This window comes from Zeus faber (genome assembly GCF_960531495.2).
Source record: "Zeus faber genome assembly, chromosome: 21".
NCBI lineage: Eukaryota > Metazoa > Chordata > Actinopteri > Zeiformes > Zeidae > Zeus > Zeus faber.
Genome location: NC_137208.1, coordinates 18119814 through 18136849, shown reverse-complemented (window position 1 = coordinate 18136849; position 17036 = coordinate 18119814). Strand labels below are relative to the sequence as shown.

The 17036-nt window shown below is 41.1% G+C and overlaps 1 protein-coding gene across 2 annotated transcripts; it reads right to left on the bottom strand.

Annotated features, from left to right (window-relative positions):
• Window positions 1–4744: 4744 nt before the first annotated feature.
• Window positions 4745–16283, bottom strand: syt10 (synaptotagmin X; the record flags this gene model as incomplete). Of its 2 annotated transcripts, none has more annotated exons than XM_080022030.1 (7): window positions 4745–4816; window positions 6865–6994; window positions 8037–8208; window positions 8326–8446; window positions 12067–12628; window positions 14356–14749; window positions 16082–16283. In XM_080022030.1, 7 exons carry the CDS (start codon window positions 16281–16283, stop codon window positions 4745–4747), a joined length of 1653 nt encoding a protein of 550 aa, XP_079878156.1. The 2 variants fall into 2 exon arrangements, with proteins under 2 accessions (XP_079878156.1, XP_079878155.1); XM_080022029.1 differs by having other exon boundaries at window positions 16097–16283.
• Between the last annotated feature and the right edge of the window lie 753 nt (window positions 16284–17036).

Sequence of the window (17036 nt, the reverse complement as noted above, 5' to 3'; positions counted from 1 at the left end):
GTTATCAATGCTCTCCACAGATGCCGCCTGATGTTGGGGTTAAATGCAGAACGTCTTTCCGATTATCATCCTCTTTCTCACAGGTGGTGGGGACTCCTTCACTGATGCTAGCTACCTCTGGGCTAGTAACATTAGCTGTACTGTTAGCCTCCTGGCTATCATTCGCCTCTTCCGCCTGGCTGGGAGCAGCTTTCTGAGCTGATTGAAAAATGTTTGTCATTTTATTATCGTTTGGATCTAAATCCCTTGCCATCTCCCTCTTTTCCTTTTCTTTTTGTTTCTGGCATCCCGATTTATGTGCTGGTCCCGGCATAGCAAAGAAATTCACTCCCAAATTAGGTAGTAGTTAGTTTAGATCAGTCAATTTCTCAGGTAATCTGGCCAGCCGCCTGTGGTGCACTTTTGATGTTTTGACATTTTGACGTTGTGTGCAAAAAATTGACTGGAACCATTTTCAGGAGAGGGGGTTTTCGTTATAAATTACGCTACATTTTACAAAAGCAACACAAAATAAAACGTAAAAAGTAATGGTGAGTATTTTGGTTCAAAATAAAATTTGGTTGTCATTGCTTATATTTAGGATGAACATGATTATTGTTGGCCTCCATGTGCGTCCCTAGGGGCTGGGCCCAAGAAAGCTTATTCCTCCCTTATAGGCAGCCCTGACCACAGGGCGAATCGATGGTCCCAGTATTTCATGATTATTTCTCATTAAGGTTCTAATACTGTATGTCAATTGCATTTAGTTAAAGTCTGGCCGTCACTTTCTAAGATTCTTTCTGGGAAGCCTTTGAGTTTTAATTGTACATTTATCTTGACAAGGTAAAATAAACCTTAAGAGATGAAAGCATATGTTTATCTAAGGGTGAAAAAATACATAAAACCCTGTAATTTCCTTCAAATCTGCCACCCGGGGTGCGCTGCATTGCTTTACGTGGATAAACTAGAAACAATTCTGTGCCACCCATGAATTCTCCACCTGGCCAGGTTGATTAAATGGTACTTTCAAACGCAATTGCCAGTTGAAAAAGACAACTGGTGATGCATTTGTTTGATAATTGTACATTTTCTCCCTCAGGTCCGACACAATCATTGAAGGTGATTTTTCTTCCCCTGTATAAAAACACTCAACCCTCGCTTCTAGTTTAAAGACACATAGCATGCAAACGGCATGTAATGTATTTTTTTGCCCCCTGCCAGGTGTCCTGGCACCATCAGATCTGCAATTAAATCTGTCCAGGTTATTTTTCTTGCTCTAAAGCTTATTTATTACAATTTGCGTTTAATAACTTGTCTTTGTTATTATTTAAGTCATACAATTCATATTACATTTTTATTCTGAAAGGTCAAAGTAGAGAGAAGTACATTATCGAGGAAAATGTCAGCCGATTTTAATGGCAGCTCAAATTAAAATCTGTTGAATCTGTAAAAAAAATCTAGAGTTTTAGTGGATTTGAACAATGAATGGAAGGAGAAGGAATACTTTTCTTTCCAAAAGGAAAAAACAAAACATATTTTCAAGAATTATAAAAGGTTAGTTGTACAAAATTTTATAATCTCCAATAAATGAAGGGAAAGGGGCTTGGATTTATATCATCATTGAACAAGATTATTAATAAATTAAGATTTATTGATGTTTTTTGTGTGGAATGAGGATAATAATGACGTCATTTCAGATAAAACAAAAAGAAAATAGCAGCTTGTCTCAGTTTCTTTATTTTATTTACTTAAAATACATAGGAAACAGATACAATGAATAAATATTTACTTTAAAGTATTACAAAAATTATCACAAACTGTACACCTCAGAACTGTAGTTGCATTTTTTTTCTTTATATTTTTTGTTCTTCTATAGATTTAACCAATGTGCAAACAATGTCAACTGAAATGACTAAGCCTCTTAAACGTGTCGTGAGTTCTAGCGTTTGATTGAACCCAGTTCCAACACAACGTGTTATTCACAGCGAGCACAGAATGTGTTTTCATGGACCTAAAGGCAAGCAGAAGCTGTACAAAATAACACCAATATAAATTACATATCATATTCATACATCCAGAAAGTAACGACTTCACTTTTGTATGTATGTATATACTGTATGTATGTATGTACAGTGTATATAGTACAGTATACTCCATATGTATGCGTATATGTATATATGTATGTATGTGTGTATGTATGTATGTGTATATTATATACATATACAATATAGACACGCATACAAACTGGTGGAAACAACTCTATGCACAGTTCTAGACGTTTGATGACTCATATTTTCATTAATGAGGCGTAGCTTGGAGAGCAAGTCCAAGTCCTGTCAGACAACTCGACAGCGCCACACACTTCCTCGCCCTTATGGGCCAGGCCTATTTAAGCAGCCAATCCCTCCCGCCCCACCTGCTTTGCTGTGCTCCCTCCACCTCCCCTGCATCCACCTTTTGGGCTCTACTCTTCTATCCAGCGGGCGACGTCAAGCTCATCACTCCTATATTTGTAGCTCATTCAGCATTCAGCGATTATGAGCAGTGGAGCACAGACGCCAAACCCAAACAATATTGAATAATTAAAGATCACTGTTATAGTGTCATGCATGCTACATGTAAAAAATAGTCTTTTTTCTTTTTTTTTTTTTTTTTTTTTTACATCGGGGCAGTGAACAGGAAAGCATCGCTATTCATATGTGCAAGTGAGTTAACAGTACACAGTCATTGTCTTTTCTTTTGCAATTGCTATGTTTGCTTCTGATTAGTTCCATATTACTCACATGTAAACAGACACCAAGATCAATCGATGGAATAGTTAGAAATGGTAGAATCAACTCAACATATGGCTCAATGCAATGTAAAAATATACATTATATAAAATGACCTGTTTGAGGGTTAAGTCTCGGAGATCTCTGTCTACATGTATTATTTGATGCAAGTTCCCTGATTTCTTTTTTTTTTTTTCCCAACTCTGGTAAATTGCCGGAGTTATTTTTTCGTTGTTGTCGTTCTTTTTGCTGAGGTGCTATTCATGTTTTCCAATTCGATCAAATTGCAGTTCAACATGTATCATTTTTTATAAACCAAAGACCATTTCAAATATATTCCAGACTTCTTCCCAGATTTCAATCCACTGAAATGCATACAAACAACCAAACATGCTTTCTCCTCAGTGATTCTCTCCGGTCTCTGAATCTTTTACGTGTTATTTAATGAATTATGCCGGAAGAACAATGAATTGGCAGATGAAGGATGCGCTCTTACACGGCAAGCAATATTGTCTCTTTCAACACGATATTGTTTCTTACCTCTGGTACGAACCATTAAAAATGTTTCGTTTTTTTTCTTTTCAATTTCTTCGAAAAGGTTCAACCAATTTGTGAGATGTATTGAAAATATATTAAAAAAATAAAATAAAATAAAATCAATGCGTATGTGTTTGGGGATGATGGTGAATTTGGGAACATTCGTTGCTACATGCACTGGCTACAGTTGCTCTGAACCTGTCGGCAGTTCTGCGCTCATTTGGGGAGACCGGGGCGTTTTGTCACGGGGGGGGGGGGAGTTGTCGCATCGTTAATATTTTCGCCATCGGGGGGCGCTACTTGAAAGTGGAATACTGGTTTTGTGCGGCTACTTGGTCCGATGTCATATCCTGTCCGGGGGAAAGCGAAGGTCCCTGTTAGCCGGGGTGAGTACTGATTGAGCGCTTTTCACCTTCTACAGAAAAAAAAACACTTTTCGTAATCTTTTTCGTACGTTTTTTTGTAACCTCCCTCTCGTTGAAAACCTTCGAAATCATACAGCTGTACTTGGTAGGGGAGAGAGAGTGTTTTGCTAAGGGTTCTGCTTTAAGCTAACCAAGGTATAGAAAATATTAGAAAACATGGCTGTGTGACAACTGACCTGCTGATGGGGCAATGTCACATATGCGCACTCACTATTTGAATAACTCTGTACTGAAATAAGATATGGAAATGAAATGAATACAAAATACAAGCCTGAGACTTTGTTCTTTCATTTGGTATGCATTTTTTTTTTAAACAATATGATGTATTGATCCCAAGATATATAAAAAGTGTGGCAAGATACCCCGGTCTTTCCTATAGTACCACGAACAATGGTCAAAGGGTAATTTGAGGAACTTATGGAAATTCACCAAAGGGAACACTACAATTTTCCGTGGCTTGGTGCGGAGCCCTTTAATATTGTGCCATTTATAGTGAAAATGGTTACCAAATAAAGAGCTATACCTAGGAAATATCCCCCCAGCCGCCAAGTGCTGTCCGCGCAGGACTAATTTATATCATTATGCTTGGTCTGTGCAGCGGCTACGCAAATAAATGGGACATAATTAGTAAAAACCCCGCTATCGGTAAGTACACATTCTGGTAAGAGGCAGTTTTATGCATAAATAAATAAATGAGAAACAAATAATTGCCCATGTGACTATGCAGAACACAATAAAATGTCTTTGAATTGATGTTTAAGTGCTGTGCATAGCCAGCTCTGTAGAGCACTTCCAGACTTGAAGTAAAAAAAAAACAATGATTTGACAACCTTGATCTTAAATCAAAAAAAGAAGAAGCATGAGTTCTGTTTCTTTAGTCCATTTTCATTTCCATTTCAAAGTTCGAGTCGTTTATTTATTTATTTATTTATGAGATCAATCGGCAGCACGACTTTGAAACGAGTACAAACAAACCTCTTTTCTTGCCTAAGGGACCAACGTCACCGCCCCGCCCCCACCCACCTCTGGACCTCAGGGGGTGAGAGGAGGTTTGGGTGAGGGACATGAACCGTGACTCTCAAAGCTTGCCGCTCTTCCAGGCCACTGCAAGAACAAGTAACACAAAAACCATTACAAAAAAGTCATTCATATAAGTCAACGATAATGTTCCGCCAGACGGTCATTATAGCAAAAGAACGCCCTTCAGAGTGATACAAGACCACTGCGATTCAGGACAAGGGCCTGATCGCCCTGTTGGCAGTTGTTTTATGATAATACCCGCTGGCTGCTCTCATTATCCTGCTTATTACATGGCTACTTACTAAATAAAAGATTACATAGAGACGGAATATTGACTTGACATGACAATATTGACACTTGACATGACACTTGACTTGACTAACCTATTTACTGTTATTAATGTGAAACGGGACATATCCGCATTGATCTCTTCAAGTCTTCCACTGTAGTTCCTATGTAGCGTCACAAGATAGCGCAAACAAGCGTTAGCATGTGGGCAGAGTGGTACGAGAAGTGTGAAACCAGAGTCGAAGTGGTTTACTGTGACAACGGTCTTTATTCGGAGAAATTATTTCTCCGCAGTTTACGCATCCTATAGTGTCTGACATATCTAGGGAGAAGTGGGCTGCGACGTTGCAGCGCCCAATTAAAGGAGTTAAGTGTCCTGCTCAAGAACACTTCAGCATGCTACCAGGAGGGACTGGCAATCTTCCGATCACTAGACGACCCACTCTACCTCCTGAGCCACTTTCCCAGGGATTAACAGCCAGCTGTAATAATTCAGAAATAACAGACTGCTGGTTGCCGCTATTGACTAATCAGAATTGAGTATTCCATCAAGCCGTTTAATAACTAGTGCTAATGATCGTCGCAGTAACCTGTGGTTGTCTAAGGACTTTACAGGGTACAACAAGGAATATGGTGACAGAAAAATGAGAGCTAAAATGGTTGCTGACATATGCTTTATGTTATTCAATGTACTTTAACGTGAGAAATGTGTTTTATTTTTCTTAAATAGAAGTGACAGGCAACACTTTACATAGAGCAGAGTGCCCTTGGCAAACAATGGCATTTATTTCCAGAATGAGAACAGGAATCTTACTATATATATATATATATATATATATATATATATATATATATATATATATATATATAGTTGCAGCTCCAGGTTATTACTTGCATTCCTAAAATTATATTATAAAAGTTTTTTTAATATTTCTTATTCAGAGCATACAATTTGACCACGAGATTCGCATATCAACCAGTTTACACGCTCACATGCCGCACCTCGTATGTCTCACACTGAGACTCCAAAATAAGTTAAATACATTTTCTTTTAATTCTACGCTTACTGTATATTTCCTCACTCTGCTTGGTTGCCGCAAGTTACACAAACGCCCAACTTTCTAGTTGGACTGGCATATACTGTAGCTGTTCTCCGTGTTCCGGCATAAAGGTTCAACATTTCTCCAAAGAAAACAAATACAGAGTGCTTTTACTGTAGATGTATTTAATGTAATTGAATAAAACCAAAAAAGCGCCGTGCACCATCGTGCATAATGGGAACACTTTCTCAGTCACCCTCACGCATCGCAATAGAAGATTTTGGATATCACCCAAGCCTAATACGTAATAAATAAATAAAAATACATTAAGACAGAATATTGATTTGAAATTATTTTATAACTAGTATGCCTATCTCAAGAGGGCTTCCGCTAGGAAAAACAGTCTGCACAACAGTCAGGCTGCAAATAAGTCCTTAGTTATGGAATTTCTTGTTTTTATCTGTATTTTGCTCTACATTTATGTAATAATGGAAAACCTTAAAAATGACTGGCTTCAAAAATGAGTTATTCTATAATCAGAGAGAACCCATTATGTAATTTTTAAAATGGCAGAATAATGCGGTTGGTGGGGGGGGGTTAGCCTAATGGCAACTAATGAGAGGATGTGTCTCGGGGCTTTTATTTTGACATCTGCATGTTTTTTTGTCTCCACACTCAGTCACAGTGGTATCCTGGAGCGGGTTTTTTTTGCAATATGATTTTTTTCTTTTCCTGTGAAGTGGCTTAAGATTATGAGGGTTTCTAGAAAGCTCTATAAGCATGTTGACGGTAGATGGTCTGTACCTCTCCCAGAGCGTGCCAGTGCGTAATGGGCTTGCGGGGGTAAGTGAGCATTTCATTCCAGTGATCTCGTCCCAGGCCCTGGGCGTCCGGCCCGGTGTGACACACACCGATCACCTCGTTGTGTCCAACCCTGTTTTTGTTACGGACACACACGCGCACACACACAATCGCACACATTATGTACAGATTAAATGTACAAATGAAAAAGCTGTCAGTTATTTCAGATGGGTCTCAAGATTATTCATGGATAAAAACAAATAAAAACATGTTAAACTGCTGTTGCAAAGTTGTAGATGATTTGAATGAATGAAACATTAAAATTTGAATGAATTTTTTGTTAAGTCATCGGTACAAATTGCTTACTGCCAGGTATTCGGTATTTCTAGTCAAGCCAAATACATCATAAATCAGTTTTTTATGCACCAACTGGAAATTAATAATTAACATAACTAGACAATTCCTGGAGAAATCGTAAAAGTGTGCTGGCCCTGTGTTTGTATGCATGTGTATCTATGTTTGGAGCTACAATGTATGAGGAGGATTACAGTAATATGTAATATTTTATATTTAAAAGAATAGAACATCATTTGACCTTATTATCAAACCATTGCTGGAAAATCTCCTTTGCCTCACCCCAGGCGCAATATAAAAAACATACTTAAACATAACATAAATACCAAAATAAATACTGAACATAAATACATTGTCATCACATATGACAGTCGGACTGTACTGTCTGTACAGTGCATGCCAAACACAGACAACATTCAATGATCATCTAATGTGGACATGGTGAGATCAGCTGCATTAATTATGTGTTTCCATGACGACTGTATTTCTTTGCCACATTCTATTATTTCCCCATGGGAAACCCCTTGGGCAAAATATTGGCGCAAGAAGTGAAATATCTTATAAACCGCAGGCTGACACCTTCCACAAAGTTACAGCACACACCTCTGGATCGAGCCAATCATTTAGATGTATTTTGCATATATGTGGCTCGAAACAAAGGGAGGAGTAGCGCTGCGAATTGTGCAATGTGCAATTTTAGTAAGTGTGTAGCGCTGCCAGCACGCTTAATAAATAGTATTAATTTCTGTGTACATAGTATATCACTAACAACATTTTTAAAAATACACTATTATCAAGCACAAGCAGATAGTTTTGCTCACCGATCGTAGTCCATCACCATGATGGAGAGACTGACTTGCTCCACGTTTTCCGGGGGAATGTCAAAAATGATGGCCTCGTTGTACACGGGGTTCAGAGTGCTCTTCTTAGTCGTGGTTTTTCTCTTTTTCAACCTCCTTCCCTCACATATCAGGGCGACCTTCACATAGGGGTCTGAGGGACATTTACATTTACTTAGTAACTCATTCACCTCAGTAGCTTATAACCACATCCACCACTGCTTTCTGAAAAAGTATAACTGGTGTGCTCAGAGCCCACTGTGGGGTTTACCTGAAGAGCCTGTGATGTCCATTGCTTTGAGGTTCCGGCATTTGATGACAGTGAGGGTCATTCTCCCCGCTGTGGGGAGGTAGCACAGCGAGTACATGATCTCACCCAGGTCCACGCTCTCCTGGAGAAGGCGAAGGCAACAGGGAACATAATGTTCATTTCAAAAGTTCGGGAGCAGGAATCCCAGCATGCAACTTATTACAACAAAACCAGGGACACTTTTTGTTTGGTAACATAAGTGATCAGCTTTCAACCTTGTCCAGTAACTCTAACAGTGGTCTGTCACCATGACACACCTAGCAATGAATAAATTAACCTTTTAAAAAACAATTTGTATGCCTTATTACAAGGCTCTGTGGAATACCCTGTTCATATAAGTCAATATCGGCAATCAGTGGCCAGTTATTTCAGAATAATGACCACTGTCTGTAATTAACCACTAATGTCATAGGCAATCGACATCTTGTGATGCTGCATATAAACTACAGTGGAAGATTTATAGAGATGAATGTGGATATGTCAAATTTCAATAACTATCAGTAAAGCGGTTAGTCATATGTAGGGCAAAGTGTTTTTTTGTGGGGTGAATAGTTTGCTACGTTGGTAGCAAACTACATTAAGCTGCGTTGTTGTGGACTTAGTGGAAGCTCTTAAACTAGACCTACTAGCGATAAAATCATTTCAAATTGGTATTCCGTCTGCATATATTGTTTTATTCAATAAGTAGCAGTGTAATAAGCTCTATAATGAGCAGCCAGCCGGCAATTATAGCAAAATAACCCCCTTCAAAAGTGATACAAGACCTTCAAGGTCCTGATCACCCTGTCAGGGGTTATTTTGCAATAACGACCAGCTGGCAGCACATTATGCCTTACTTATTCATTTATTATGGAAGCCATAAAGATGTCAGTTGATCGTCAGTTGCACACATATTGTACATTCGGCGGTCATATTTGAGGCATCATAACCACTACTTACTGATCAAGCGATTTTACTCTTCACTCTCTTATGACTTATTATAGACGTGGCCCCACATCTCTCTGGTGAAGCTATTCAAAATGGGGGATCTTAATGTCATTACATCTTATTGGTGATTTCAGGGACATCCTGAGTTGGGAAATAAATATTTTTTCACAAAGTCAAAAAAAACACTGACAACAGAATGGCACCTCATTCAGCGAAGCCAAATTGTCGGGTTTATCGAAACCAGCAAAATGCTTGCAGGTAAGACTGAGGTTGAACTATCCTAAAGTATGATATAGCAAGTACAAAAGTAGAGGTAACATTACATTAGCAAGCCAAACATAATATCGTGAGGCAATTTGATTCAAATGACTCGTAGTTTGCAGAGCTAGTTCTGTCAGACAACTTGACGCTGCCACGTGCTTCCTTATGGGCCGGACTATTGAAGCAGCAAATTCCTCCTGCCCCACCTGCTTGCTTAGTGCGTTGCTTCACTCCCTCCACCAACCGTATGTTCCACCTGTTGGGCTCTACTCTTCCATCCAATGGGGGGTTTCAAGCTCATCACTCTTATATTTCTAGTTTACTCACTATGCCTTTGTTTGCTGTACACCTTGCCGCCCAAATGATGCAAAAATAAAGATAATTTTAAAGGAAGAAATGCTTTTAGGAAAGAAAACAAAATGCAGTTGATAAATTGAGAACGTAGAAGCAAATGCAGACCCCCAGGCAGTACCCTGGACAATGTATTCATCACACAATCATTGTGCCATAATTGTCCCCAAATGAGTGTGATGAATTCCACGATCAATTTCAAGTTGGTGTTGTGGAAGGAGAGAAGTGACTTGAAATGAACTGCTTAGCTTTTTCTAAGATCTATGTGCCTTCTTCATGTTTAAGGTTTGAGGCATTCCTGAATACTGTACATTATATCATTCATAAATTCAAGCAACCTACTCTCTGTTACTATATTTGAGTTTGTAGTGCTCACATACTTAAAAATGTCTGTAGGTGTCTGGCAAATATATGTCTGAAATATAATTCAGATCTGCCAACCTTGGGAAAATATTTTGAGTACCACAATAGTGTAACAGTCTCCATGGCATTTGAGTTACTGCAGCTAAATTACTCCATCAATTATTCACGCTGTAGCCGTCCTGTAACAAAGCTAATCACATTGTATGCAAGCTACTACGGCTAACTATATACACTATACTCATTAATCTCATTAGGATGTACCTCTTGAAATGCATCATCTCGTAAAGTTACTGAACATGTTTACCAACTAGAGATGCACCGATTACAGTTTTCTTGGCCGATTGCTATTTCAGATTTTTGTTTGAAGTCTGACCTGCAGATTCCGATTTCCGATCTGCTGATCTGCGATTGCCAACTACCGCAGCAATTTTCTATTACTACTATAGTGAGATTGCTGATTTTGACACTGTGTTTATTATAGTTTATTATTCACTATGGAACAATAATAGAACATGAAACTGTCACTGAGTTCCAATAAAATAGAATATGGACTGTCACCAGGTTTCAGTATAATTAATCCTGTAATTCTCAATGAGTTTTAGTATGACACCACATATAACTAACATGGTAATGTCCAGTGCAAACTTTAAATGACAATCGCTTTTCCTTTAAGTGCAAATATACATTTATATTATATTTATATGGTACTTTGCAAATAAATTGCAATCATTACAAAAAAATAAAATAAAGTAAATGAATCTTCTCACTCTCGTTCACTGGAAGTCCTACTTCCATCACCGCACGTTAAACCAAGTGAATCAAATCGAACAACTTGTTTTGCTGAGTGACTGGTCAAGAACCGAGCCTCAGAAAAGAGTCAAACTTTTCATCATGAGTGGAGTTCCGCTTTGACCATAGATACGCATTCTGTACAATGTAAGAATATTGTCATGCAGTAAATAAATAATTTATCTAATCTTCTTTGTTTACCTTGAAGTACCTCCAAACAGCCGACATTTTCTTCCTTTTGCTCTCATTTTTGAGCATCAACTACACAACTACATCAGTTGGTATCGGGTTTACATCGGTAGTTACATTATTGGGTATCAGGTTTGGGTATCAGAACATTCTTACCAGTAAAGTACATGGGAACAGTTTGGGCTGAAAATGTGACCGGCACAGAATCTGAAAAAAAATCTGACACTGATCGGCCGGTGAAAACCAACCGATTCCGTCACCGGCCGATCGATCGGTGGATCTCATGTTTTATATATTGACACTATGGTCTCATTTAAGTGGTTGATAATTACTACCCCACTTCCTATTTTACCTCAGAAATGCACGGTTACACCTCGGGCGATGATAAAGTACAGCTGCGCTGCGTATCAGTGGATATTGAGTGAGAGAAGAGGGAGGTGTTACAGAAACACCGGTCATAGCATCTGGTCCAATCATATATATATATATATATATATATATATATATATATATATATATAAATAATTAAACCATTTGCGTAGTTTCAGCTGGAATGTCTTACCTGCGTATTTTCACTAAGAATTGGGTAATTGAATTGGTACACAAAATGCATGCAAGTTGGGAGGTCTGTATAATTTCCCAGGGCACAGAAAATTATGAAATACAATCCACCTACCACTCTCATAGCTCAGTGTTCAACAATTTCTCTGGTAGACAAACACGGCATGCAAATTGTTTACCACTTAGACATTTACTTGGCTGACTGCCCCTAACCACTACTTTACAGCAGGTAAAAGTCCACTAGCTTGAGAGTCCACTCACCGTGGTGGCTGCGTATATGTCCTTCCACACCACCGCCTCCCGGGAGAGGTCGGAGAGTTCAAACAGGTTGTCCACCACCACCTCGCCGATCATGTCGTGGCTGGTGAAACGGTCAAAGTCGTAGATACTCAAATGAAGCTTGCGGTTGCAGAGCTCGTCGTAGACCACGGGGAAGCAGAAGGCTTCGTCGAACATGGGGTTGAGGTTCTTGCGGTGGACGCGCGTCTGGAACTTCTTCTTCCGCTCGGGCAACAGGTAGACCTTGACGTAGGGGTCGGAGGTGCCCGTGAAGTCCTTGGCAGGCAGGTCCAGGGCCTTGAGGATCCGCACAACCAGGGCCTGCTCCTCGTAGTCGTAGCGCAGCGAGAAGCTGATCTTCCCGCACGTCTCCACGGGCTCCTTCTGACCTTCCTCTGAGTCCACCGACTTCTGCTTGTAGAGCTCCGGTTTGATCCTTCCGATGCTCGCTGTGGACGACTGGCGAATTGGCAGCGTGTCCATGTTGAAGTCGACGCTGGTGACATTCTTCTGACGGGGCAAGTGGCGTCGGAATGAGTTGTGCCTGTCGGAAAGAGTAGAAGTTATTCAGGGTAGAAATGATTTGGATTTCACCTGTAGTTGAGTTTGAGGAAAATGCACACTTGTTCTACATAGAACAAGTGTAGAACAAATGTTCTACATAGTAAGGCCAAGCCTTGATCTTAAATCCAAAGTAGTCATTGTCAGAGGAGGCTGAGTTCTGACTTTCCTTTATCCCAATTGTTAACTTCCTGACAGCAGCAGGGTTTTATACATGAGAGGATATTTTCTGGTCCAGAAATCAATTACGCCGAAGCAGAAAATACTTTCGTGGAAACTGACAATTACATTGGGGCCAAGTTCTGGAGACTGTTGGGAGTTACATTTTAAAAACCTTTTTTTCTTTCTTCACTCATGGATGCTGCCACTCAGCAACTGGCATTTCTCAGAGTTAAGGAGTTAACAGTAAAAGCAGATAGAACCAATGTGAGCAGCATATAACAGGACAAGCCTGAGCAAAATTGTTTCACTGATGATGGTAGAGAAATCACTGCATTTTAACCAGGCATCCCATGTTTTCAGTGGCACACCATGCGCAGCAACCTCTAATAATCTCTCTGAGTGGCCTCTAACATTATGTGTCGCACTCCTCATTCACTCAAAGCTCCAAGCTTTTTGCTATGATGTAATTCATGGTGAGATCATCAGCACAACAGGGAATCTACAGTATATGCAAACGGTAATTTTGATTCAGTAAGTAAACTGAAACCTTACACTTACACTGGAGTTGTGTTGTTCATTGTTTTTGTTCATTTATTCCTTCACCACTTCACTTTGTTGTATTTTATATTCTCCAACACCACCTTTTTATTCATGTTTCCTGTGAAAACCACATTTCATGGGCAAGCGTCAGTGTGTGGATAAAGAATAAATAGAAATTGGACGGTTGGTAGTTGGAGCTACGTTATCAGTAATGTGCCCTTTCGGTGCCCCTTGAGGGTATGTACTTCATAAAGAACTGTTGCTCAATATAATGCCATTAATGTTCCTAATGACAAACTAAAGCAAGTGACAATAATGGCTCCCTCCGAGATACAGGTCGCAGCTGCTTAGTGTGCCTCGCTAGAACCTTCCTTCCAGCATGATATCCCCCTGCCCTCGGCCATGCTAATTATGGCTGCTCTCCTTTAAACACAGCCTTGGAAAACAAGGAGAAACTGGACCTGATTGTTTAATTACAGCGATTGCTTCCCGGCGTTGCCATGGCAGCTTGACACGCATACATGCACTCCTATTGCAAAGCCAGGCCTGGAGCGATTATAGGTTTCAATCGAGGTGTAAGGCGATGTGCCATCGCACTGGCTGATGAGCCTGCAGGAGGTGATCCCACAGGTCAGCCAGAGCAAGGCACTCCCTAGCATCCCACATGACATGACATGTGCACGTCATCCCGCCAAGGTCACTGGCCAATCCCTCATACACTCCCTGACACGTGCCGAACCACCTCCGGGGGCCATGGCCACATATTGTCACAAACTGTTAGCACAGTTCTTGGGTTACATAAGCAACAACTTTACTATGTCCATATCCTTGCAGTGATGCAGGGAAAACCTACCAAAAAGCGCCTATAGAGTGCTGATTCAAGGGGGGCTTAGAAATGAGCTTCCCCTGGACTATTTATGGGCTGCATGTGATGGCATTCCAGCAGAGGTACATGCTCTGTGGGGATGTGCTGGTCTGAAATGGATTGTAGAGGTCCTTGGCTACTACCTGGAAGAGGACGTGGGCTCTGTGGTCTGCCGCTGGATTTTGGCCTGCTGGCTCAGCTTCTCCCTCAGGGCCGTCTGCACTTCCGCAGGGATGTCCGGGGACGTCTGGCTGATCTTCATGGCCGCCTCCAGGAGCTTCACAGAGCTTCGCCCGTTCACCTTCACTTCCGGTGGAGGCTTCTTCTCCAGTTCGGCCGCCTTGGACTTGGACTCGGCGGCCGAGTTGGGTGGTGGCGCCTCGGGGAGACTGACATGGATGCCATTTTCAATATGCGTCGAGAGAGCCTTGCTCCTCCAAATGGGCCAGCACAGCTTCCAAAACACAAAGAGAGACACTACCAACAGGGAGAGGCCACAGAAACCCACCACCACAGCAAGCAGACTAATATAAATATCTACAAACACCCAGAGAGAGAGAGAGAGAGAGAGAGAGAGAGAGAGAGCGAGAGAGAGAGAGCGAGAGAGAGAGCGAGAGAGAGAGAGAGAGAGAGAGAGAGAGAGAGAACATGAAGGACACAGCGAGACAGACACACGTGCAAGAGAAAGAAGAGAAAGCAAGCTGTAAGAAAAAGGGGGCAACATGTGCACCTCTATTGTGCCACACCACCAAGACCATCGCGTTTGGAATAAAAATAACAATATTTTACTGTTTTTTTCTACATCACCTTCTATATGTAGTGACATTTTTTCTCTCATAAGTAACTTTTATTCATCTCAGACTATTAAAGTCACGTCGAGTGAGGGAAAAACAAGACACGATTGGTGCAGATTATTGGAAAAGCATATTCTTTCATACCTATATAAAGTTGTTACCATGATAAAATGGTTTAAAAATACAATTACATTTTTTTTTATAAATTATTATAAGCAATTATAATAACATTTCTACAAAAAAAATATAAAATGATTATGTCAAGGAGAACTTCACATTTGGGCCATGCCTTTGAAGAAAAATAAAAGAAATAGACTAAAGGCTAAAACAAGGAAAGGAAAAGAGACTTCGTTTCAGCACCACCTGTTGACATTTCATCAGTCAGATGGTGCGACAAGACATGAGTCGCACCATAATTAAGTGCGTGGAGCCATAATAACCATTATTAATAATAATAAAGCTTTATTTATACAGCACCTTGAAAAACACAGTTTAAAAAGTGCTTTGACAGTGTTCCGATCATGAATCTAAATTGTAAAAGCGGATAGAGACCAAAATAAATAAATAGATTAAATATGATAACAAATATAAATAAAACGCAAAAAATAAATAGGAAGAAAATAAAAGAGATTAAAAAAAAAGGGGGGGTTACATCACATAAAAGCAGATCTATAAAAATGGATTTTGAGAAGTGATTTAAGTCTAGACTTGGGAACAGCCAGGAGGGCCCCAGCTGAGGCTGCGCACTGGCTCATAAGTGGTCAACATATCTGTTAAATAGCTTGGAGTCGGACCCAGACGGGTTTTAAAAGTCATCAGAAAAATCTAAAAATCAATTCTGAACCCAACGCCGAGCCAATGGCGAGAAGCCAGGGTCGGGGTGATGGTCGTCTATGTGAACCGGAAAGAAGCCTAAGCCTAAAAAAGCCGAGCAAGTGTAGTATAATAAACTACAAAAAGGGGGTGAAAAAAAAAAAAAAAAAAGTTGAGCTCTCAAGCGCTCGCTTGGGAGACTCGAAAAACACAAATGTTCTCATCCTAGGGGTAGAAATCGTTGTAATTTTCTCTCATTTACCTGCGCGTCCTTTACCTGGTAAATTGCTCTGCAGGGGGAATATGTCCGAGCATTTCTCCCGGTCTACGTGTCCGGCCAGGCAAAGTTCCGTGACGATCTGGAGGGCCTTTTGGCACAGGCTGACGCTGTCCTCCGTGCGGAGCCCCATGTCTCTCCTGTTAAGCCATTGCACGCCGGAGGAGTCTGGGGGACGCCGGTTCATCTGGACCCGTTACGCGCCGCGCACCGCAGCCCGTGCGCCCGCACCCATAGCCAGCGCGCTCCGCGGAGACTGGGGAAGCTCCGTGCGCGCCGCGCCGTGCGTCCCCACGGTGGGGGGGGGTGGGGGGGGGCTGTGGATGCCTCTTCCCCCCCCCTCCTCACACGCCGCCTCCGTCCAATGGGAGCGGCTGTGCGAGTGTGTGCGGGTCCATTCGCGACGCAGCCGACCAGAGACGGTGGCTGGAGGCAAGCGCTGATTGGCTCGATGGGGTCATTAAAGTGGAAATCCGCGAGATTATTCAGTCGAAAAAAAAATCTCACGGGAGACACGTTGTCCGGGCCGGCCGTCCTTTTAAAAAAAAAAACCAAAAAAAAAACAACCCCCAAAACAAAACACCGTTTTGTTGTGCGTGTGCTCCTCTAGAGCGAGAGGAAACCGCTTGTTCCCCCCTTTCCCCTGCAAGAATGGCAGCCGCGGTCGATTCGCTAGTTGGGGTCAGTAAACTGTCCATATGGATGAACATTCCCCCCCCCCCCCAAAAAAAATACAGCTCCCCGGAAGAAAAAAACGTTATTACCGCCACGTCAAGTGACCAGGAAAAACAAAACAACCAAATCAAATGGGTCAGAAGAAGTGGCTCCAAGTGAACACAAAACGTTGGAGCTTAGAATGGAGTTCTGGGACCTGTAGTGTAATCCACTTTGTTTGGTGCGAGGCGCTTTCCCCGAGTAAACGTGCGTCGCATAATTATGT